The following is a 25373-nucleotide window of genomic DNA, read 5'->3' as shown; positions in this document are numbered from 1 at the left end:
CAAATAGGAAAACCTCGGAAAATCATTTTGACCAATCAAAATTTGTAATGAGAATCATTCCTCCCTCGAGAAATAAGCATAAAAAAACGATCAATTAGTCAAGAAAAAATAGGAGCATGTTACTCCGCAAGTAGCACAGAAAGTCCTGACTAAATTCTTAACTAAAAACAATATATATATTTTCAAATTTGTACCTTACGTGGCCTGATGAAAAAAAAAACACAAAAGCATAGATCTGAAGTAAACTTATCATAATCGACTAGTTGTCTTGAAAAATAATTTTTTTAAATTAAAAAAAATATATTTTTCTATTTTTTTTGCAAATGTGAAATCTTTTTATTGCCAAATCAAGCTTAAAAAATGTTTTCCTGGAAAAAAAATTGATTTTTTTTACGTCTCGAGTAACCGATTATCATCTAACAAACGTTACTCACTTGCTTAACTCGCTCGAAATTCTCCCAAAAGAATTATACACAATTCCCTGCAGTTCTCTATTAAATAACCATACATCGGTAATAGTCTTAATTTTGGACTCAGAGACCATAGATTTTATATCGTTCATAGCAATTCTTCTGAGACCAGCTAAATTTATATCAATAAAAAGGGGAGCCATCTGCAGGAAAATTAGCAGAAAGAATGATCTGACCACATTGATTTAAGAAGTGAAGATCAAGAATGAAGAAATTTTTTTTTAAATCCTCAAAAAATTCAAAAAGTTTGAAATTTATTTTTCTAAATTTCTTGTTAATTTTTAAATGAAGAGCAAACTAAAGAGGTACAAATTGCAAGCTTGAGAGGTAATACTTGTTAAACTGACATTTAACGAAATGCATTCAATGCAGATTTCAGCCTCTCTCTCATCAATTTCTGTCTACTTCAGTTCGAAAAACATTCAATTCAGACTTGTTGATATTTTTTTTGGAATCCAAATAACAATTAATAAAGATTTATTATGCTACTAAACTTGACTGATGAAAAGTTTCTGAGAACCACCTTTCACAATATTTCGGGAACGGCCGGAACAAAAACGCTAAGAAGGTTGTCAATACTTTCATTCAAAAAATTTCTGTTTTGTGCAATTATCATTTGTACATTTTTTGGCATCCTTTATTTGATTTTGAATAGAAAATTATACAATTGGAAAAAATAACTGCAATGAGTTATTTTTCTGCCATTAATTACTAAGGGCCAATTTGAGACAAGGCAAGAAGAAAATTTTAAAGTAACTGTGAGATTACTATATAGCTCTGAGTTTTTTTTTACAATATTTAATTGGAGACGGGTTGTTAATGGCGCCCAATATTCATCTCAAACGACATTCTCTAACTAGACTTATTATAAAAGCAAACAAAAATAATCAGTTGCTGTTCCGACAGGGATGCCAAAAAATAAATTATATTGCAATAAATGCAACAAACTGATTTATTTTTTGTTGTCCAAAAAGTCGGAATTTTTTTTAAATTTTCCACCCTTGCAATAAAACAAAATTATTTTAAAGCCACAATTATTGCAACGCGGAATCCTTTCAAAGGAATGACGTAATCCAGTGCGGCCAGCCTCGCATCAGCCAGCTTGCTTTTCGTTCAAGCGAATGTGGTTCTGGCTGCACTGTATTATGTCATCGACAGAATAACTTAATGATGCCGAGACAGAACAAATTAACTGTGTGTTAAGTTTCATTTTATACACGTAATGGCTCCCAGAACTAACACTCCTCATTAGAAAGCTGTTATTCAGTATTTCACAAAAATTTCTGCATCAAGATGGGAGTGTTAGTTCTGGGAGCCATTACGTGTATAAAATGAAACTTAACACACAGTTAATTTGTTCTGTCTCGGCATCATTAAGTTATTCTGTCGATGACATAATACAGTGCAGCCAGAATCGCATTCGCTTGAACGAAAAGCAAGCTGGCTGATGCGAGGCTGGCCGCACTGGATTACGTCTCTTTGAAAGGATTCCGCGTTGCAATAATTGTGGCTTTAAAATAATTTAGTTTTATTGCAAGGGTGGAAAATTTAAAAAAAATCCGACTTTTTGGACAACAAAAAAATAAATAAGTTAGTTGCATTTATTGCAATATAATTTATTTTTTTTGGCATCCCTGTCGGAACAGCAACTGATTATTTTTGTTTGCTTTTATAATAATCACGAAAATTTCTGCATCAAGATGGAAATGCATTTGCGGTACGGCACGAGAACTGAAGAAAAGGAGCGGTTTTTCAAAACCTTTTACTGCACACGCCAACTGGAAAGAAGAAAGAAAATTGTCTTGCAGTTTACTTGGCGAAATTTCTGTTATTTCGTAAAAAGTTGCAAATATGCACGCTTGGATTGAATGGAAGGTGATTGAAAATTACCCGTAAGAGTTTTGTGACAAAGAATTTACTCAGAAAAACACAAAACTCGACCCAATATTGGTTCCAACGCAGCAAAAACACATGAGTAAACTTACTGAAAAAGTTGAACAATTTATAGCTGCTGATTTACCCCGTAAATTTGGAATAACTTAACGGTTGGTCGTATAATCCATCGCATTACTTTGCTATTTTTGCTGCTTCTGATGATCCTACTGCATCCGGGGTTAAAAAAAACACCTTTGCTAGCTCTATCCCCGCTTCTGGTCAAAGAGCACACGAACGCGAAAAATCATTTTGAGTTTATCGTGTTTATACTACATTTATTCGGCAAAAATGTCGATTCATTGGCATTTTTGATAGGAGATAACGAGAATCAGAATCGTAAGTTAGCTACCTCTTGGCTAGTCCCCTTTATTGGTTGCGCTAGCCACCGACTCAATTTAGCCGTGAAACAAGCCGCCCAACTTCTTGTTGAGCCTCAAGAAAGAGAACAACGCCCATCATCTCAACAAGAAATTCTGGGGTCATGATACTGTAAACTCAACTCTCAATTGAAGTTTTGCATAAAAATAATATATACATTTTTTCCATTTTAGCAATAATTGCAATTATTTATTTTTTGCCTTGCAAAATAAAAATTATTTATTGGAAGATTTGAAACAATACAATTATTTATTTTTCAACTGCAATTATATTGCAATAATTATTTTGGCATCCCTGTGTTCCGACCACGTTCTTAAAGCAACTTAAAATTTAACTTCCCCGAAATTTTTGCCGTAATTTGGGTTAGAATCATTTTTTATCTAACAAATGTTACTTGCTGGAGTGAGTTCAAAAGCAAAAATTTCGAACCGATTTTTCTCCTCGCTGGGTTAACTTTTGGGAAATTTTTGATTTCGTTAAAATCACCAATTGAAAGGGTTTTAATTATATTTATCACTTGACCCATTCAGATGATTATTTGTAGTAACTGATTTCGTGGAAAAAAATTAAAACATACGAAGACAAGATTTCTCACCACTTTTAGTGATCGGAAAAATAACCCATATAAAAACCCTGTCAAATATCCTTAAAATCTGCCTGCTGTTAACGCATCTGGACAAGCTTTCGGGCAGCTTTTACATAAAAATATCTCAACCGGTGGAGATTTCAGCCAGCGTTAGAAATCTAGAATCCTGATGCAAAATCAATGCTCATAGGAAGTGCAAAATTACATTTATATCTGGTGAAGCCTGAAAATCTGCTAAAACCAAAACAATATAATTATTTCACTATCCAATCTATTTCAGAAAAAGATGGCAGTAAAGATCATGGTGGACCTCGACCGAGAATCGGAGACCTTAGTCACTTCAACGTCCTTTTTCATTAAAAAACAAAATCAAATACTTGCGCTCGTTACTGTTTTTCATTCCGAAAAACTCATTCCGTCGCTCCTTTTTAAAGAAATGAAATAATTCTCTGCTCATAACAATTTTTAAATCCAAAAAATAATCAATAACTCATGCTGCGATCACACAGGCATCGAAAAACACATCCATTCATTTAAACTTCATCCAGGTAAGAATTTCAGACAAATTTGTTGCGACCAAAAGGAAAACACCTGTTTGGATCAGATGTTTTTTTCCGCTGCTGCCGTAACAATACCCAACCGAATCCTTGTATTTTTGAAGAGAGATATCCTAGCCTCAGAAAATTCACAACTGCTAGAAAATATAACACTAACCTTTTTCCTTAATTTCGACAACCAATGATCCCTCTTTTCCAAAAGTGAAGTTCGTTTCTTCTGAGCAGAAGAAATCTACTTTTTTTCAAGTTCTATGAACTGCCCACTTATTTGACTATCGACTGAAGTTGCGATTGCCAGAGCGTCATAACTTTAAATGACTAATTTGGTAAATGAGCAACTCCAAACAAGTTTGTTTGATTATTCTAAAGCGTGTTGCAAAGGGCAAACAGCTGGCTCATTGATTCTAATTACAATTCGACCAACTATAACATGCTCTGTCCATATCACTTCCCGCTGAGATATTTTCGATAAATGTTTCATTTCTTGTTAAATAAGCACAAAACTATCATTTGGCACAGAAAAAAGTTCAACGAATTAATTTCCAAATTTTGATTGTTAAGGCACTCTTACGCTAAAAATTGATAAGGTCAAACAAAATAATCCATATCAGCGCCTAGAACTATAATTATGGTAAGGTTTCCAGGTTACTATGAGGGTATAATGGATTATTCAACTTCAGTATGTTTACCGACCATTAACATGTCTAATTGAAATCTTAAATTGGTAAGTATTGATAAATTTACTTTTATAACTGATGTTATTTTTCTCGGTGAAAGTAATGCCGCATGGATGTAGAAAAAACTTTGATCCATTGATACATAAATTGAAACATCTTATTTATATCTCGCTTTTAACGCTTTTTCTTTTCAATTCGCGATATGGTATTTGACATATTTGCTCCAAATCTTTCAGCTTACACTTAGCTCAAACAGTGGTGGAAGTTAACAAACGCAACAAAACACTTATATCAAAACACTTAGAAGTGAAAAAATGTACCAACGAGTCAAACACAGCAGCTTAAATTTAGGCCATCCTCGAAAAAGAATAAGGGCAACATAGCGCCGAAAAAAAAATAAAACAATTGCCAAGTTACGGCTCAAAACTTAGTGCAATTAAAAAGACAGAAACTGATCATCTAGAATTGCCCTATACAGCTCGAAAACAGTTTTTCAAAAGTTCAAACTTCGTTTGACATAAAAATAATTTAAAAAATTCTAAATTGTTATCAGTAAAAATTTTAGCTCAATATACTCAGAAATATGTTGGCCACAAAAATGAATTAGAAATTACGCATGCAGCTGATTATGAGCAGAATGCTTGTCCGACAAATGCAGTTTGCACATGCAATAGTTTTTGATAGCTACAATTTCATCAAGTTTGCTATTCAATTGCAATATTTGTCTTCCAGGAAAAACTGTTTTTCTCTCAAATTATTTACTTAACTTTCATTTGAAATGAACTGCTTCCTCTTTCGATACACCTTTGGAATAAAACAAATAAAATTTTCCATTTAATGTAAAAAAAAAACATTTCGACACACCACAGCAAGGTTTGCTGTTTAACTTATATACAGAGGTGGAACGTTTGCATACACTAGTTCATTACTATGGTTTAGGCTTCTAAAAACTTTACATTTGAACTGAACTCTGTTTTGCTTTTAACTTTGTCTCATTCTTAACAGCTTCAATTGTGGACTATACGCGTATCGATTGTTAAATAGAATGATGCATTATGTACCATGCTTCATTTTGTCAACATGCAGCCCAACATAGACTGGTTACTTCTCTCAAATTTCGAGGAAAAAATTATCACGCTTCAGCACTTTGATTTTTAAAAATCTTTTCCCAACTAGAAGAAACTGGGACAAAACAATGTATTTTATTCCGCTGGCAATCGTGAATTTAAAAATCAATTGCTAACGTAAACTCATTCAAGTTTTGTCGCGTCACTTCCATATTCATATTTAGAGGGCATGATTTAATCTCCTTTAAGCAAATTGAAACAAGGATAGCCAGTTGCTGTGCAAGAAGCACAAAATGTTCCGACTTTATTCGTTAAACTACAAAAAAAAACTTTTTTTAATCTTCAAATTAGCGTCGTGTCTTTTGCCTGGTGATTATAGAACTATACAAATGCCTAAAAAGTTAGTGATTTAGGCATAACATTCTACAACTGTCGCCAAAAATCAAATAAACGAAAAAAAAAACCAAAAAAAAAATGTTTCTCAAATGTTTCCTGATCTTCTTCACTAAAAGTTTTACTTTGTATAAAACTTTTTAGCCAAGAGAGCGCTTAATGAAGCTTCCGAACTGGTTTTCTTTTTAGCAAAACCAACTTTTTTAACGCCTAAACAGTCAATTTTGATAAACACAGAGCTGAAGCGAAGCATCGCATCAATTACGATACCACGGAAATATCATTGCAAGCTAGCAACAGGAAAGAAAATGGAGCTACTAAGTCCAAAGAGAACGGAAAAATTTTCGAAGAAACACAACTAAAAAACTTCAAATGTTGCCGGGCATTAATTACTTTCTATTTGCGGAAAACACAATCGACGTCGTTTAGCACATTCAAGACATTCCAGAAACACATTTGACGGCGTTTTATGAAAATTCAAAAACAATTTTCGAGCTAAAAAATTGTCAAGAAACATTTGAACAATAAATTTTGAGAATTTTAACAATTTGTGCGATCTGGAGGAAAGCATTTAAGAAATGGTTCCCTCAAACGACCCAAAATTAGGTTGACAAGCCGATAAATTATGAGCTGAAATCACATCGGCCGGAGAAATTTTAAAGCAAAAAAAAACAAAAAGGAAAAATTACGAAAAAGGTTAAAATAATCACAAATTGCAGGATTAAATGAAAACACAAAAAGCAACTGCAATGAAAACTGTATAAAAAGTATTCTACGAAGTGGCAACACAGCCGACATAACATAAGCAGACAAATCATATGCCGACAATTTTTTGAAGCGGAATTTTTCAAACATTATATACATTTTTTCCATTTTAGCAATAACTGCAATAATTTATTTTTTGCCTAGCAAAATAAAAATTATTTATTAGATTTGAAACAATACAATTATTTATTTTTCAACTGCAATTATATTGCAATAATTATTTTGGCATCCCTGTGTTCCGACCACGTTCTTAAAACAACTTAAAATTTAACTTCCCCGAAATTTTTGCCGTATTTTGGCTTAGAATCATTTTTTATCTAACAACTGTTACTTGCTGGAGTGAGTTTAAAAAGCAAAAATTTCGAACCGATTTTTCTCGTCGCTGGGTTAACTTTTTGGAAATTTTTGATTTCGTTAAAATCACCAATTGAAAGGGTTTAATTTTTATTATCACTTGACCCATTCAGATGATTATTTGTGGTAACGGATTTCGCGTGGAAAAAAATTAGAACATACGAAGACAAGATTTCTCACCATTTTTAGTGATAGGAAAAATAACCCGTATAATAACCCTGTCAAATATCCTTAAAATCTGCCTGCTGTTAACGCATCTAGACAAGCTTTCGGGCAGCTTTTACATAAAAATCTCTCAACCGGTGGAGATTTCAGCCAGCGTTAGAAATCTAGAATCCTGATGCAAAATCAATGCTCATAGGAAGTGCAAAATTACATTTATATCTGGTGAAACCTGAAAATCTGCTAAAACCAAAACAATATAATTATTTTACAGAAAAAGATGGCAGTAAAGATCATGGTGGTCCTCGACCGGGAATCGGAGACCTTAGTCACTTCAACGTCCTTTTTCATTAAAAAACAAAATCAAATATTTGCGCTCGTTACTGTTTTTCATTCCGAAAAACTCATTCCGTCGCTCCTTTTCAAAGAAATGAAATAATTCTCCGCACATAACAATTTTTCGATCCAAAAAATAATCAATAACTCATGCTGCGATCACACAGGCATCGAAAAGCACATCCACTCATTTAAACTTCATCCAGGTAAGAATTTCAGACAAATTTATTGCGACCAAAAGGAAAACACCTGTTTGGATCAGATGTTTTTTCCGCGGCTGCCGTAACAATACCCAACCGAATCCTTGTATTTTTGAAGAGAGATATCCTAGCCTCAGAAAATTCACAACTGCTAGAAAATATAACACTAACCTTTTCCCTTAATTTCGACAACCAATGATCCCTCTTTTCCAGAAGTGAAGTTCGTTTCTTCTGAGCAGAAGAAATCTACTTTTTTTCAAGTTCTATGAACTGCCCACTTATTTGACTATCGACTGAAGTTGCGATTGCCAGAGCGTCATAACTTTAAATGACTAATTTGGTAAATGAGCAACTCCAAACAAGTTTGTTTGATTATTCTAAAGCGTGTTGCAAAGGGCAAACAGCTGGCTCATTGATTCTAATTACAATTCGACCAACTATAACATGCTCTGTCCATATCACTTCCCGCTGAGATATTTTCGATAAATGTTTCATTTCTTGTTAAATAAGCACAAAACTATCATTTGGCACAGAAAAAAGTTCAACGAATTAATTTCCAAATTTTGATTGTTAAGGCACTCTTACGCTAAAAATTGATAAGGTCAAACAAAATAATCCATATCAGCGCCTAGAACTATAATTATGGTAAGGTTTCCAGGTTACTATGAGGGTATAATGGATTATTCAACTTCAGTATGTTTACCGACCATTAACATGTCTAATTGAAATCTTAAATTGGTAAGTATTGATAAATTTACTTTTATAACTGATGTTATTTTTCTCGGTGAAAGTAATGCCGCATGGATGTAGAAAAAACTTTGATCCATTGATACATAAATTGAAACATCTTATTTATATCTCGCTTTTAACGCTTTTTCTTTTCAATTCGCGATATGGTATTTGACATATTTGCTCCAAATCTTTCAGCTTACACTTAGCTCAAACAGTGGTGGAAGTTAACAAACGCAACAAAACACTTATATCAAAACACTTAGAAGTGAAAAAATGTACCAACGAGTCAAACACAGCAGCTTAAATTTAGGCCATCCTCGAAAAAGAATAAGGGCAACATAGCGCCGAAAAAAAAATAAAACAATTGCCAAGTTACGGCTCAAAACTTAGTGCAATTAAAAAGACAGAAACTGATCATCTAGAATTGCCCTATACAGCTCGAAAACAGTTTTTCAAAAGTTCAAACTTCGTTTGACATAAAAATAATTTAAAAAATTCTAAATTGTTATCAGTAAAAATTTTAGCTCAATATACTCAGAAATATGTTGGCCACAAAAATGAATTAGAAATTACGCATGCAGCTGATTATGAGCAGAATGCTTGTCCGACAAATGCAGTTTGCACATGCAATAGTTTTTGATAGCTACAATTTCATCAAGTTTGCTATTCAATTGCAATATTTGTCTTCCAGGAAAAACTGTTTTTCTCTCAAATTATTTACTTAACTTTCATTTGAAATGAACTGCTTCCTCTTTCGATACACTTTTGGAATAAAACAAATAAAATTTTCCATTTAATGTAAAAAAAAAACATTTCGACACACCACAGCAAGGTTTGCTGTTTAACTTATATACAGAGGTGGAACGTTTGCATACACTAGTTCATTACTATGGTTTAGGCTTCTAAAAACTTTACATTTGAACTGAACTCTGTTTTGCTTTTAACTTTGTCTCATTCTTAACAGCTTCAATTGTGGACTATACGCGTATCGATTGTTAAATAGAATGATGCATTATGTACCATGCTTCATTTTGTCAACATGCAGCCCAACATAGACTGGTTACTTCTCTCAAATTTCGAGGAAAAAATTATCACGCTTCAGCACTTTGATTTTTAAAAATCTTTTCCCAACTAGAAGAAACTGGGACAAAACAATGTATTTTATTCCGCTGGCAATCGTGAATTTAAAAATCAATTGCTAACGTAAACTCATTCAAGTTTTGTCGCGTCACTTCCATATTCATATTTAGAGGGCATGATTTAATCTCCTTTAAGCAAATTGAAACAAGGATAGCCGGTTGCTGTGCAAGAAGCACAAAATGTTCCGACTTTATTCGTTAAACTACAAAAAAAAACTTTTTTTAATCTTCAAATTAGCGTCGTTTCTTTTGCCTGGTGATTATAGAACTATACAAATGCCTAAAAAGTTAGTGATTTAGGCATAACATTCTACAACTGTCGCCAAAAATCAAATAAACGAAAAAAAAACCAAAAAAAAAAATGTTTCTCAAATGTTTCCTGATCTTCTTCACTAAAAGTTTTACTTTGTATAAAACTTTTTAGCCAAGAGAGCGCTTAATGAAGCTTCCGAACTGGTTTTCTTTTTAGCAAAACCAACTTTTTTAACGCCTAAACAGTCAATTTTGATAAACACAGAGCTGAAGCGAAGCATCGCATCAATTACGATACCACGGAAATATCATTGCAAGCTAGCAACAGGAAAGAAAATGGAGCTACTAAGTCCAAAGAGAACGGAAAATTTTCGAAGAAACACAACTAAAAAACTTCAAATGTTGCCGGGCATTAATTACTTTCTATTTGCGGAAAACACAATCGACGTCGTTTAGCACATTCAAGACATTCAAGACATTCCAGAAACACATTTGACGGCGTTTTATGAAAATTCAAAAACAATTTTCGAGCTAAAAAATTGTCAAGAAACATTTGAACAATAAATTTTGAGAATTTTAACAATTTGTGCGATCTGGAGGAAAGCATTTAAGAAATGGTTCCCTCAAACGACCCAAAATTAGGTTGGCAAGCCGATAAATTATGAGCTGAAATCACATCGGCCGGAGAAATTTTAAAGCAAAAAAAAACAAAAAGGAAAAATTACGAAAAAGGTTAAAATAATCACAAATTGCAGGATTAAATGAAAACACAAAAAGCAACTGCAATGAAAACTGTATAAAAAGTATTCTACGAAGTGGCAACACAGCCGACATAACATAAGCAGACAAATCATATGCCGACAATTTTTTGAAGCGGAATTTTTCAAATTTCGAGGAAAAAATTATTACGCTTCAGCCCTTTCATTTTTAAAAATCTTTTCCCAATTAGAAGAAACTGGGACAAAACATAATATTTTTTATTCCGCTAGCAATCTGAATTTAAAATTCAATTGCAAACGTTATTTCATTCAAGTTTTCTTGGGTCACTTCCATTTTCATATTTAGAGGGCATGACTTATTCTCCTTTAAACTATGTAAACAAGGATAGCCAGTTGATGTGCAAGTACCACGGAAGGTTCCGACAATATTCGTAAATCAACAAAAAAACGTTTAATCTTCAAATTAGCGTCATTTGTTCTGCCTGGTGTGATTATAGAACTATACAAATTCCTAAAAAGTTAGTGATTTGGGCTTAACATTCCACAATTGTCTTCAAACATTAAAAGAAATGAAAAAAAAAAGATCAGAAAAACGTTTCTCAAAATGTTTCTTATTTTCTGCACCAAAAGTTTTACTTTAGTATAAAATATAAAATTTTGCAACCAAGAGAGCGCTTAATGAAGCTTCCAAATTGGCTTTCGTAAAATCAAATTTTTTTGCGCCTAAAAAGTCAATGTTTATAAAAAACACAGATTCGAAACGTAGCTTCGCATCAATTGCGAAACCACGAAAATACTATTGCAAGCTAGCAGACAGGAAAGGAAATGAATTAACCAAGTCCAAAGAAAACGGAAGAATTTTCAAAGAAAACAACTAAAAACTTCAAATGCTGTCTGGAATCATGTTCTATTTGCGGAAAACACATTCGACTACGTTTAACACATTCGACACATTCTTGAAACACAATCGACGGCGTTTTATGAAAACTCAGAAACAATTTTCGAGCAAAAAAATCGTCATGAAACATTTGAACTATAAATTTTGAGAACTTTAACAATTTGTGCTATCTGGAGGAAAAAATTCGAAGTATGGTTACCTCAAATGACCCAAAATTAGGTTGCCAAGCCGATAAATTATGAGCTGAAATCACATCGGCCGAAGAAATTTTAAAACAAAAAAAACAAAATAGGAAAAAATACGAAAAAGGTTAAAATAATCACAAATTGCAGGAATAAATGAAAACATAAAAAAGAAACTGCAATGAAAACTGTATAAAAAGTATTCTACGACGTGGCAACACAGCCGACATAACATAAGCAGACAAATCATAAGCCGAAAATTTTTTGAAACGGAATTTTATCACGCTTTAGCCCTTCAATTTTTAAAAATCTTTTCCCAACTAGAAGAAACTGGGACAAAATATAATGTTTTTTATTCCGCTGGCAATCTGAATTTCAAATTCAATTGCAAACGTTATTTCATTCAAGTTTTCTTGGGTCACTTCCATTTTCATATTTAGAGGGCATGACTTATTCTCCTTTAAACTATGTAAACAAGGATAGCCAGTTGATGTGCAAGTACCACGGAAGGTTCCGACAATATTCGTAAATCAACAAAAAAACGTTTAATCTTCAAATTAGCGTCATTTGTTCTGCCTGGTGTGATTATAGAACTATACAAATTCCTAAAAAGTTAGTGATTTGGGCTTAACATTCCACAATTGTCTTCAAACATTAAAAGAAATGAAAAAAAAAGATCAGAAAAACGTTTCTCAAAATGTTTCTTATTTTCTGCACCAAAAGTTTTACTTTAGTATAAAATATAAAATTTTGCAACCAAGAGAGCGCTTAATGAAGCTTCCAAATTGGCTTTCGTAAAATCAAATTTTTTTGCGCCTAAAAAGTCAATGTTTATAAAAAAACACAGATTCGAAACGTAGCTTCGCATCAATTGCGAAACCACGAAAATACTATTGCAAGCTAGCAGACAGGAAAGGAAATGAATTAACCAAGTCCAAAGAAAACGGAAGAATTTTCAAAGAAAACAACTAAAAACTTCAAATGCTGTCTGGAATCATGTTCTATTTGCGGAAAACACATTCGACTACGTTTAACACATTCGACACATTCTTGAAACACAATCGACGGCGTTTTATGAAAACTCAGAAACAATTTTCGAGCAAAAAAATCGTCATGAAACATTTGAACTATAAATTTTGAGAACTTTAACAATTTGTGCTATCTGGAGGAAAAAATTCGAAGTATGGTTACCTCAAATGACCCAAAATTAGGTTGCCAAGCCGATAAATTATGAGCTGAAATCACATCGGCCGAAGAAATTTTAAAACAAAAAAAAACAAAATAGGAAAAAATACGAAAAAGGTTAAAATAATCACAAATTGCAGGAATAAATGAAAACATAAAAAAGAAACTGCAATGAAAACTGTATAAAAAGTATTCTACGACGTGGCAACACAGCCGACATAACATAAGCAGACAAATCATAAGCCGAAAATTTTTTGAAACGGAATTTTATCACGCTTTAGCCCTTCAATTTTTAAAAATCTTTTCCCAACTAGAAGAAACTGGGACAAAATATAATGTTTTTTATTCCGCTGGCAATCTGAATTTCAAATTCAATTCCAAACGTAATTTTACTCAAGTTTTCTTGCGTCACTTCCATTTTTATATTTGGAGGGTTTGACATGATTTATTCTCCTTTAAGCAAATTTAAACAAGGATAGCCAGTTGTTGTGCAGCTAGCACAGAATGTTCTGACCATATTCGTAAAACAACAAAAAAAAAACTTTTTTTAATCTTCAAATTAGTGTTGTTTGTTCTGCCTGGTAAGATTATAGAACTATACAAATGCCTCAAAAGTTCGTGATAATGCCTAAAAATAAAAAAGGGAAAATACGAAGTCAAGGTTAAAATAATTACGAATTGCAGCAGTAAATGAAAACATAAAAAGCAACTGCAATGAAAACTGGAGTCGTTTGAGGGAACCATAATTTAAATGCTTTCCTCCTGATCGTCGGACGCTTAAACGGTGAATTCCTATATTTCTCAATAATCATATCACCCAAGATAAAAAAAACTCAGTCGCATAAGTCTTTATGAAATAATTATCTTCTTGAATTCTGATTGGTTGAAATTTGAGCCAACCAATTTGATTGTTACTGCTCCAGCAGCACACACAAGCGTCAGAATAGTGACCGCCGAAGCAACGCCAATGTGTTGCGAGCTTACCAACAGAGGGTAGGACTATGTACGAAAATTAAAGCCGGCTATTGCCGCAAATCGGAGACGCGCGGGTAGCGCGCCAACCGGCGACCTTAAACAGAGACTCGGCTAATTTAGTCTTTTGACCAATTGAAAAAACGTTTAGAACTTATGCGTTTGCTTGTTGATTTTGGGACCTATGGGACTGGTTCTTCATTTTGGGACCTATGAATACGATCCGCTTAACTTTGCTATATAAACTCGAAATGTGAAGAGAAGAAGTTGGCCTCTGAATTGAACATTGGCTATAATCGTGTAATTGAAGGAAATTTTCTATAAAAGAAACCAATTGTGTCATATATAGAGTAATTTGAGGGCATAGTGATAAAAAAATACTACGCACAAAGCTACACGTCGCAAACAAGCAAAAAAGGTAAAAAGAGCTTTAGCAATGCAAGAAAAAACTTCAGGTGTGTACAGAAATTGAGCTTTTCACATAGAGGCGAAGCGAAGCTTCGCATCACTCTCGATACTACATAAACGAAAATAGCACTGCAAGCTAGCAGAGAGTAAAAGCAAGCCACCAAGTCCAAAACAAAAAAAGAAAAACCAAAACTAAAGAAACTTCAAAACGTTGTCTGAAATGATATTATAGTTGCTAAAAACACAATCGACGGCGTTTAATGCAAAAACAAAAAATATTATCTAGAGGCAACTTTTGGTAAACTTCCGTAGAACCAAAAACAAAATTGTTGTCAAGAAAAACTTTGAACCAAAAATTATATAGCAAAAAATATAATTATTCCCCCCCTTTTGGACCTTGTTAACTATTTCCCCCTATGCATGTATTATTTAAGACAACTACTTCTGTAAAAAATATGCATTTGAAAAAAGTGAAAAATTAATTCGGTTTTCAATTTCGCGCGTTCGTATTTGAATTAGTCACTATTCATATAATACCTGCATAGCAAACATTTAAAAGTGTTTTAAGCTATTGAACATGTGACAGCCCTAGTTGAATTTCCGAAAACCGAAATAGAGGGGTGGAATAGTGGAGGGTATTCACAAGCACCAAAATGAAAAGTCAGTCCCATTTGTACCAAAATGAAAAATCAATCGCGTTAGTAGCAAAAATAATCAATTGGCTAAACGACTACTAAGCCGACTGTTTTAAGCTCTTGGTTTATCTTCGCAGGTGGGTGCCCTATGCGCGCGTCGCTGCTTTGCGGCGTTAACCGGCTCTTATTTTCGTCTAGAGTTCTTCCCTCTGTTGGCAAGCTCACAACACGTTGGCGGTTACTAATCTGCTGGTTAATTTTATGCGGTTTGAACAGTAGAAAACTGAATCGAAAATTCGTTGGATCGCAACACGACCAATCAGAAATCGAGTTGAAAATTTTTAGTACAAATAGAACCGCTTTTTCATATTGCTACAAATGAATCTTAAGACAAATGGGACTTCACCGAAACAGTTAATAAGATCCGAAAAAAATTCACGCGAAAAAAAAAATAAATGGAAAAATCAAAATTGAGCGTGAACAAGTTTTGAGACTTTTTCTTTAAAAAAAAACAAAAAAATCAGCAAAACCTTTATAAGAGTCCTCACTACGTTCATTACTCTTTATAATAGGCCGACAATTTTTTGGCAAGGAATATTTCCCGACTGAATAAAAAACAGGTCCCGGTCAAACTCAAACACAGACACGTGCGATTCAGCTCATTTAACAGTGAGCCCATAATTTACACAGGCAAAGCTGCATTTCGCAAGCGAGAAAACGGCAACAAAGTAGCCAAAAAAAGCAAAACACGAAATATGGAAAGAACAGGCTATATGGGCCTTTAAAAATGAAACTTTTCATATGTGCCTAAATCGTTCTACCGAACAGGATAGAAGCAGTCTCACGTCCTCGCATCTGAATCGTCAGAGAGAACACATTCTATTAAATTATCATGCTATACAGCAAAAGTGGCACCAAATGATCCCTTTTAATTGCTAGTTAAGTTTTAGAAAAATGTGCCAGAAAAAAAAAACATCAGCATCCAGTTTTTTCTTTATTTTTTTTGTGAACATTGAAAATGGTTTTTTTTTCGCGCAGTTTTGGCTCCCTCGAAGACAGCCCAGCTCGCACGGGTAAAAGGTTTGATATACTATAAATATGGATAATAAGCAGTGGATAGTCTCTACTCTCTTACCTGAATCAACTTTGATCTGCTTTGACTTAGCCTAATTTTCATTACGGCCCATCCCTCTACTTAAAAAGTACAGATATTTAATAAAACCGAAAAAGCCCGAAGCTTGAAATTTTTCGTTTTCTTTTATCACGTGGCAGATGCAATAGATAGCTTGCTAACGGTTTTCAAAACTGCAGGAAGCAAGCCCTTCGCTTTCACAAGGAAAATATATATTCACAAGGAAAATTTGACAGTTGTGGAACCTTTATTATTGCACACTTATCCCTTCAATTCAGTTGACAAGTTAACAGGAATAGAAAAATGAATTAACATGAATTAAATAAGAATTAAAACGAAATTACCAAACACATTATAAAACTGTTTTTTTTTTTGCTATTTAACTTGGTAAATCTGGCGCACAGAATCGAAAAAGCCGTGTTTCAAACATCGTCTCATGGATAATCGACTTGAAGGCTGATAAGCGAGCAGTCCCTGGATTACTTGCAACAAACCTTTGTTGTCATCATCGTTTCCGATTGAACTTCTGTGAACTATGCAGTCTGTGAGGGGTCTACACATAGATTTTATTCTACAATTACTTGTGCTGTCTTCTTCGAAGTCCCAGTCTAGATCTCCGTGGCGCCGAAAGTACTTTCGCTTCCTCGTCTTACTCACCATCTGCTGTGGAAATGGACCCAAGATATACTTCATCATGGCGAGGTGTTCCCAGTTATCGTGAGTCTGGAAAAGGGCATCGCCGGTGTGTAGTTCAAACATGATTGCACCCACACTCCACGCATCGCACTTCTCGTCCCAACCCAGTTCAAGAATCACTTCCAGTGCTCTGTAATGTCTGGTGCTAACGACAGTAGAGTGGCGACTGTCTTTGGCGTAAGTAGCTGAGCCGAAGTCAATCAGACGCACCTCTGCGCTTTTAACTCTTCTTTCATTTTTGTTTAATCTTCTGTTATAAACATTTTCCCAATCCGAGTTCACAAACAAAATGTTCTCTGGTTTTAAGTCAGTGTGTATAATCCGGTGCCGATGAAGAAATGCAACCGAGTCTATCAGCTGATAAGAAATAGCCTTGACATGCTCCATTGGAAAAGGCACATACTCGTTCTCATTCAAAAAGTCATACACGCTAACACCGAGCTCCTCAAATGACAAACACATGAACCCGTGATAATCGAAATGGTCCAATAACCTCACACAACGATGTTGCAATTTCGGATCCCTTTTCAGGATTTCTTTTAGTACGTCTATCTCAATTTTGGCTGATCTAAAATACTTATCGACTCTTTTGATCACCTTCAGAGCCACTTTCTCTTTGCTCTTTTTATCCATGCACAGCACGACTTTTCCAAATGTTCCCTCCCCTATGGTACTCAAAATCTGGTATCTATGGCCGATTATGTCCCCACTCCAATAAACCAAATGGTTATCAGCATCAGCTCGTGGTCCATTCTTGTAACTCTCAAAACTTCTGCTACCGCTTGACCCAGATCTCGATCTGGACACACTACTGCTTGATTTTCGCCACTTCGTTTTGGAATGTTCTTCGGGATAATTTTCACAATTTCCGTTGGTGCGTTTTCTGCTTTTGCTTTTCCCATTTTCTTGGTGATCTAATTGACGTGATTCGACGTGGTTCTCGGGTCCACGACGCCGGAAATTGCTAGTTTTTTGCTGTTGTGTCGATCTTCCTGAGCGAGATTTATCGACTTGCTTTGGTTTATTGCTTCTGCTTCGACATCTTTTAGCGCCACCAGCCATTCCATGCAAGTAAGCAGGCTATCTTTTTTCTGTCTACATAACAAAGGGCAGTGTGATGCGCATTGTAACCTAAAAATATTAACCCTGAAAAATTTATTTTACGATCGGAAAAAAACTTAAAGATCGGAAACTTTGATTAATTAATAAAACAAAGCGGACGCTACAGCGCGTTTCCGTACTTAAATCCGTTTTTATTCCGCTGTGAAATCTAAAAACTAAATTCCATTTTCGAATCTGGAAATCGATCACATTTTTTGCGCCATTTCAGCTTTCATTATTGGAGAGTGAATTTGGCCTACCTTCTAGCAAATGAACTTGAATTGAAATTTAAAAAGCATATATATCTAAGGGCATTCATAGGTGCATTTATAAGCATTAATGCGCGTTTTCAGAGCATTTTTAGTTTTTTCAAGAAAACGAAAAAAAAATCATCACTAGCTATATAAGAGGTTGAACTACGTTCATCGACTCTTAAAAAAGATTCCAAGCTCAAAAGAAATCAACCAGAGCTCTTTGATTTTAACACAAATTTATGATTGACAATTTCTTGATAAAACTTCTTGCCTGTGTTCGGATTGAAAACTTGAAATACTGCGAAATATTTCACGTTTATCAAGCCTTCAAAGTAGTTCAGAAGTAGACACAGCCCAGTTATTCTCCAACACAATTAGGATTCACAAAAAAAAACCAGACGAAGGATTCATATGTGAAAACCGGGAAAAATCAGAAAAGAGGAATTAGATAATTTTTTTACTGTAAAATAAAATCATGATGATAGCAACTTCAATATGGCCAGTGAAAAACTTTTGTCAGGCTCCCTTCATTGCTTTCTTGTGATCAAGAGAAAAAAGACAATAAATACTTAAATCTGCATTAAGTAATTGATCAAAAATAATTTCAATTAAACAGAAAACGGCTTGAAATGCATAACAAGTCCGTGCTACAACTACGACGACACAGCACCGACTTCAGATACTCGATTAGCTTGAGAACGTTAGCCGAAAATGCTTTCAAGTAAAAATTTATCAGTTTGCAAAAACAACTAGTCCTGGCCAGATTCGGTTCCTTGACCAGTAAAAGTCCTAATTCAGTGATCTTGTCAGACAAGTTGTTAACCTGACAAAAATTCGTGTTCCACCTTGGCAACGCTTACTAATTACAAGCGTTAAAACTGATCCAAATTGAGACAATTGGATCAACGGGTGACTCATTATTCCGCTGGGGAATCTAAGAATTTCTATCCACTTTCGAAACAAAAAAAATCATGCTGTCCGCGTCATTAGTTCTTTTGTTGTTGGAGATCGTGCCCTGCCTTCATTTTAGCTAATGTATAAAAACTAACTGAATAAATTCGAATTGCGACAAATCGAGGTAAAGCGTGAACACCTTTTCTTATGTTTTCCTGAATTAATATCGCAAAATCTCATTTATTGTCTTCAGTTCGTTCGTTGATACTTAAGAGAAATGGCAGTTTCTACTAAGAAAGAACTCATGAGACAATCCGGATTGGGTATATAATAGACCAAATAAAGGTGATATCACGCGGGAAAAAAAACATAGAAAATTTACTTTTAAACTTGCACGCTAAAACACTACATGCATTAGAAAACGCCACATGCTTTGCACCACGAGTGGTACAACACAAAAAAAACTATGCCAACCCAGATAATAGAAGATGAGACGAAAGCAGTCGAAAGTAAAAAAAAAACATGGGCGAACCTGAGAAAAACAAAAAGGTCGAAAAAAACAAGATGTAATAAAAACGAATAAAGCTAGTTTTGAAACAAAAAACATGCCAATACAACAGATTGTGTAATAAGCATCGGAAGATAATGTACCCAGCGGTAACAAAGCCGACAATACCTTTTCAGAAACCCTTTAAGCCGAAAAAAAATCAACAAGACTTCAGACTTCTGAAAAGTATATAAGTCCACCTCATCCCCCCAAAACACTTTATTTGCTCCTCAAATAAAACAACGTGAGGCCACTAAGCCGATATAATATAGGCCGAAAACTTTCAAGCTCAAAAGGAAAAAATTTGAAAAAAAAAAATCGATTTTATTTTTTAAGATAATAAGAAGTTACTAGCGCATGACTCGCACCTCCGGTGCTTCAACTAGGTTGTTGAACATGAAAAAGAAAATAAAGCTTTTATTGCAGTTGAATTAAAAAAAATTCGAAACAAAAAGATTATCTGAAATATAGATAAAAAAGTCAAAATTTAAGAATAGATAATAAAAAGCACAAAAAGAGTGATAAAAGATAACCAAGATAGACAAAAAGATACTTACAAAAGATTGGATACACCCACATAGCCTACCCTAAATGACGATCATTATTAAGCAAAAGTATTCAATGGGAACCAAAAACATAACTTACTTTTTTAAAACTGAGAAAGCAGAAGATTAAATTTACAAAAAACTTTCAACTCCTTTTATCTTCGAAAACAAGTTGTTAACCGAAAAAAGTCAATACTCCGATTTGAAAACGCATGCTAAACGCAAGCGTCATAAATGCTTAAAAAACTTGATCCATCAAAATTTTAAATGTTTCTCTCGAGTTGTCTTGTGTTTAATTTCGATAAAAATATGCATGTAACACAATGAAATAAAAAATAGCAACGGAACAAGAGTTACGAAGCGATAAAAAAGCCGAAAATTTCTGAGCAGACATCCGTTCAGGAGAAAACAATCATGTTTGGACATGAAACTCAAAAAACTTTCTCGAGCCCCAATGACAACACACACAGGCCAACAATTTTTTCGCTCATCAAACGACGCATTATTTCGTAAATTTACAATCAACATTAAAAAAAAACATAGCAAACTGACAGTTACAAAAGAGTAATAAACGCATGTCAACTGAAAAAAAAACTGTCTTGTTTTCTCAAAAACCTTCATTTTTTTGAGTTTCGAAGAAAATATATGGCTTTAAAGCGTTCTGAATTTGTAGAACAATTTATGCTGATTTTTTTTTTGTTGAAATTTTTTTCAAATAAAAACGTAAATTAAATACGCGGTCATATAAGGTCATGTAAATGAAGGAGTTATATAGTATAGAAAAGTTCTTCTAGGGAGTCAACTTCTCGGATTGTGCCCAGAATACAGGCGGAATTTGTTAAAATTTTGTTAAAATTAACCCAATTTGATAAAATTGGATCAATAGGTAAAACTTTTATTTCGCTGGGAAGTCTGATAAACTAATTTCCATTTACAAAAATTAGACGTCAATCACGTTTTTTTTGTAATCTTGACTGTTTAATAATTGAGTTTGCCTTCCTTTTAACAATGGAAATGCACTGAACTCAGAAAGAAATCACAAGTCAAACCGCAAAAAAATCAAAATTGAGCGTGAACAAATTTGAAGACTTTTCCTAAAAAAAACCTTTTTAAGAGTTCTCACTACGTTCATTGCTCTTAAAAACAAATTTCGAATAGAACGGGTATTTAAAATGCATTCATGCTCAAAATGTCTATTGGCTGACGCAAGTAGACTTGAGAAAACGGTTTAACTTCATATAAAGGTAGTTTACATTGAAAAACGTCCATGTTCCGATTTGACATCACTTGCTAATTGCAAGCGTAAAAACGCAAAACATGAGTTAAAAATCCTCTGGCTCCCAAAAGCGCCCAAGCATTCACACACCGCATAGCTATGATGATTTAGTGTGTAGTTTTAAAATGTAGAGAACTTACTTTGCTTAAACATGTAAAATTGGCTTAAATATGGCAAGATAAGTTTACCGCTCAAATAGATATACAGAAGATTGATAGGAAACATTGGCCAAAAGCCATTTATTTTTTATATGCGGGAAGACTTCTGCTGATCTTTTTGGCTTCTCATCAGACTCGAAGTCTTTACTACATGTGATAACTGCAGGAGCATGGGGCAAAAACTTAAGCATGGGTATTTTTGTACAACACAAAACTGTTCAAAATTTTTTAATTAACTAATTTGAGATATTTGAATACATGTAAATCACGAAGCATTAGAACGTCCTCCAGTTATGCCACGAGCCTTGGGAATAGCTGACTTGATAGTTTGTTTGATTCCAAAGCCATTCGCCATCAAATTTCGCCCTGAACTCGGTCCTTGTTTCACTTCTTTAGCCGAGTAGTAATTTTCTTGAAACACCCAGTCCTCTTCACTCCTAGTATTTAGCTCATTATGCTGCGAATTAGATATTACCTTTGCCTCAATCGTTGAGTCAAGACTTGTAGATACATCGGATGACTTCTGCTTCGCAATTATCTGTTCTTTCAAAAGAAAATTCTCGTCTCGTAAATACTGCAACAAAGACGCTTCGTGTCGGTTGTTCAATAAACTTGGTTTAGGAGCTGACATAAAAATTATGTTAAGGAAATTGTGCAAAGAAATAACAAATGTTTCCTGCCAAGCTCGCTGAAAAAATGGGGCAAAGCGATCATTCAATTCGGGATTTTTCACATACGGCAGGCCATACCATTCACCCCAGTCGTAATGCGGCATCAACTTGGCAGACTTCTCAAAGAACTCAAGTATTTTGTCAGATCTTCCACTTGTTACACAGTTGACGAGGAAACATCGGAATAAACTGAGTTCAATTTTTCGTAAGGCACTGGATTGACCTGAGTCACAGCTTGAGAAGTACCTTTTGCTAATAAAATTCCATAAGTTCGATAGCTGCGTAAGATCGTGAGATGAAATTAGACTCATCAAAGACTCAACAAGTTTATCAACGTTACAGCTTTTTTCAAATCCAGTTGACAGTGAGGACGGAAAATTAGGTGGACCGGAATTAACCTTGCTGATTTCGCTTTCGAATGTCCTCGCAGCCGCCGTGAATCCACGAAATAATAAATACTCTTTTATCTGGTCATCCAACTCCGCAGTAGCACCAATATTACCAACAAAAGCCATGTGAAGCTTAGTTCTCTACAATGTTATACCTGAAAAAAACGGGTGATTATAAAATAAAAAATCAGGTCAAAATGAAGTAATCAAAAGGTCAAAAGTATCAAAGAATCCGAGGTTACAGTCAGGAGTCCCTTCATCACATATTCCAGTTAAAATCCTTGGAATTTTCTAGATGTGGAAGTGATAATAATAAAAAAGATGATAAGAGTTGATGCCCTTACAATGAATTTCGATACGTGCTACGTTTCTTCAATAATAACACGCAACTCGACACGAGAAAAGATAATATACAAAGATTAATTGTATAATAAATTGTATAAAATAATTGTATAAAAATTGTACTTTTTATGATTTTTGATCATTCTGTACATATTAGTTCTGAATGGAGAACAGTTCAAGCCTTTCGATGATTTGTAACATTCGCCCAGAAGATACATATCGACGGAAAATAAAACTAAGTCCTGACATAACATGCCTTTCAATTTCCCACCATATCCCGAGGAATTTCCCACCATATTCCCACCATATCCCGAGGACAATACCCGAGGACATGCCTTTCAAATGCCGTCAGTGCGTTAAACGACCTGAAAACCCCGAAACCACGAAGGTCCTCGAAGCACTCGACAAGACTATTCGTGACCGAGTAAATGTCCTAAGGAGAGTCCCGAAAGCCAGTAGACGGAATCTAGCAGAACTTTTCAGTAACATCCTCGAGAAAATTTGTGCAGACCCAGACGATGTAGCAAACTGGAACAACATGATGAATTTAGCGCCTACATGCCTGCGTGTACCCACCAGAACTGGAGCCAAACATCAGAAATCACTTGCCACACAAGTGAGAAAGAACATAGTAGCCTTCCCAAACACCACCGCAGACGAAAATCGAAAGGCTGTTAAAAAGAAAGGAGGCAGTGATACTGCTCGCTTCGTGTCCCAAAAGATTGACGATGGAAACATCAAGGCAGCAATTAGAATTTTGGCATCTAATGATTCAGTTCTCCGACCCAACGACGAAACATATGGAAAATTAAAAGACAAACATCCTGAACGGAAGGTGACGGACACTGAAATCCCAGGAGAGATTGAGACCACGCCGTGTGTTGTCTCATCAGCCACAGTTAAGAAGTGTATCAAGTCCTTTCCCTCTGGTTCCGCTCCCGGCCCAGACCGTCTTTCGCCCCAGGTCCTCAAGGATATGATTGATGACTCTGCCGGTGAAGCGGATAACAGATGTTTGAGCAACCTCACAAAATTCATTAACACTGTTGTTTTAGCAGGACGGACTCCCACCTTTATTCGGCCTTACTTTTTTGGAGCGAACCTTTCTGCTTTATCAAAGAAAGACAATGGTGTCCGGCCTATTGCAGTTGGCAATACGGTGCACAGGCTTGCGTCTAAGTGTGCTGGTTCGGCTGTTTTCAACGAGAGGAGGAGAGATTTCGGTTCAAGGCAACTTGGCTATGGCACGCCTCTAGGCGCAGAAGCAGCAGCACATGCCGTCAAGTCATACATCGGCAGCAGCGCAATTACACCTGACCATGTTCTCCTGAAAATTGATTTCGCCAATGCCTTTAATTCCGTGAGTCGTGATAAAAAAATAAAATCCTCAACAAAGTGGCCTTAGAGAGACCCTCTATTTTTAAGTACACCGAGTCTCCGTATGGGCAACCATCCAAATTATTCTACGGCAACTTCACCATCAGTTCCGATGAAGGTGCACAACAAGGAGACCCGGAAGGACCACCAGTTTTCTCTGATACGATCAATGATATGGTGGGAAATGTGGATACCGAACTCAACATCTGGTTCCTGGATGACGGAAACATCGCAGGCAATTGGCAGCGTGTCCTGTGGAATTTTAGCAGGATCATCGAGGAATCGAAGAAGCTTGGTTTAGAGATACACTCGAAAAAATGCGAAATAACCTTTCTTGGACAGCCATCCATAACTCGTCAACAAGAAATCCTTGACCGTTTCCGGACTATCAGTCCCTTTACCGAAGTTACGAACATCGAAGACCTCGTTATCCTTGGAGCCCCGATTGGACAATTAGCTATAGAGGACTGTATACGACAGAAAACAGAGTCCCTGGAGAGAATGCGTTCTAGACTCGGAGAATTGGAAGCCCACCATGCCCTTTTTATGATAAAGAACTCGTTTGCGCTACCCAAACTCCTATATTTCCTTCGTACAGCCCCTTGTTTTCTATACGAGCAGCTCCTTCAAAATTACGACAACACCCTCCAGAAATCAGTGGAAGAAATCTGCAACATCACTCTAGATCATATATCTGCCTCTCAGTTACATTGGCCATCCACTCTGGGAGGCTTGGGTATTAGTTCGGCATTTATCACTGCACCATCTGCGTATTTAGCTTCAGCGGAGAGTTGCCGGACTATTATTGCCTCTATCCTACCAGACGGATTGGTGAATGTTCCCGTCACGATCGGACAGGCTTTTGAGAAGTGGCAACAACAGAGTAACTGTGTCGAACGGCCCGTCCATCCACACGTTCAAAGCAATTGGACAGGTCCCGCCTTTAAACACATGCTAGCTACCACTCTCACTTTGGTAGACAACAACAA

The 25373-nt window shown here is 35.3% G+C and overlaps 4 protein-coding genes across 4 annotated transcripts in view; 1 reads left to right on the top strand and 3 right to left on the bottom strand.

The window, feature by feature from the left end:
* The window catches only part of LOC134841470 (chloride channel protein 2-like), a gene marked incomplete in the record, with an annotated part of 13860 nt that extends 5632 nt beyond the window's left edge, over positions 1 to 8228 (bottom strand). Inside the window, 1 exon segment of the mRNA XM_063857479.1 lies at positions 8052 to 8228.
* LOC134842663 (116 kDa U5 small nuclear ribonucleoprotein component-like) overlaps positions 1 to 25373 on the top strand; it is a 410937-nt gene that overhangs the window by 182739 nt on the left and 202825 nt on the right. The window lies entirely within an intron of this gene.
* Positions 16425 to 17971, bottom strand: LOC134841952 (dual specificity protein kinase CLK2-like). The gene has a single exon (XM_063858054.1). It carries the CDS (start codon positions 17890 to 17892, stop codon positions 16510 to 16512), a length of 1383 nt encoding a protein of 460 aa, XP_063714124.1. The 5' UTR covers positions 17893 to 17971; the 3' UTR covers positions 16425 to 16509.
* Positions 21819 to 22816, bottom strand: LOC134842450 (WD repeat-containing protein 91-like). The gene has a single exon (XM_063858793.1). The coding sequence runs from the start codon at positions 22789 to 22791 to the stop codon at positions 21871 to 21873; it is 921 nt and encodes a 306-aa protein (XP_063714863.1). The 5' UTR covers positions 22792 to 22816; the 3' UTR covers positions 21819 to 21870.

Source organism: Symsagittifera roscoffensis, chromosome 3 (genome assembly GCF_963678635.1).
Source record: "Symsagittifera roscoffensis chromosome 3, txSymRosc1.1, whole genome shotgun sequence".
NCBI lineage: Eukaryota > Metazoa > Xenacoelomorpha > Acoela > Convolutidae > Symsagittifera > Symsagittifera roscoffensis.
This window is presented reverse-complemented; position numbering and strand designations above follow the sequence as displayed.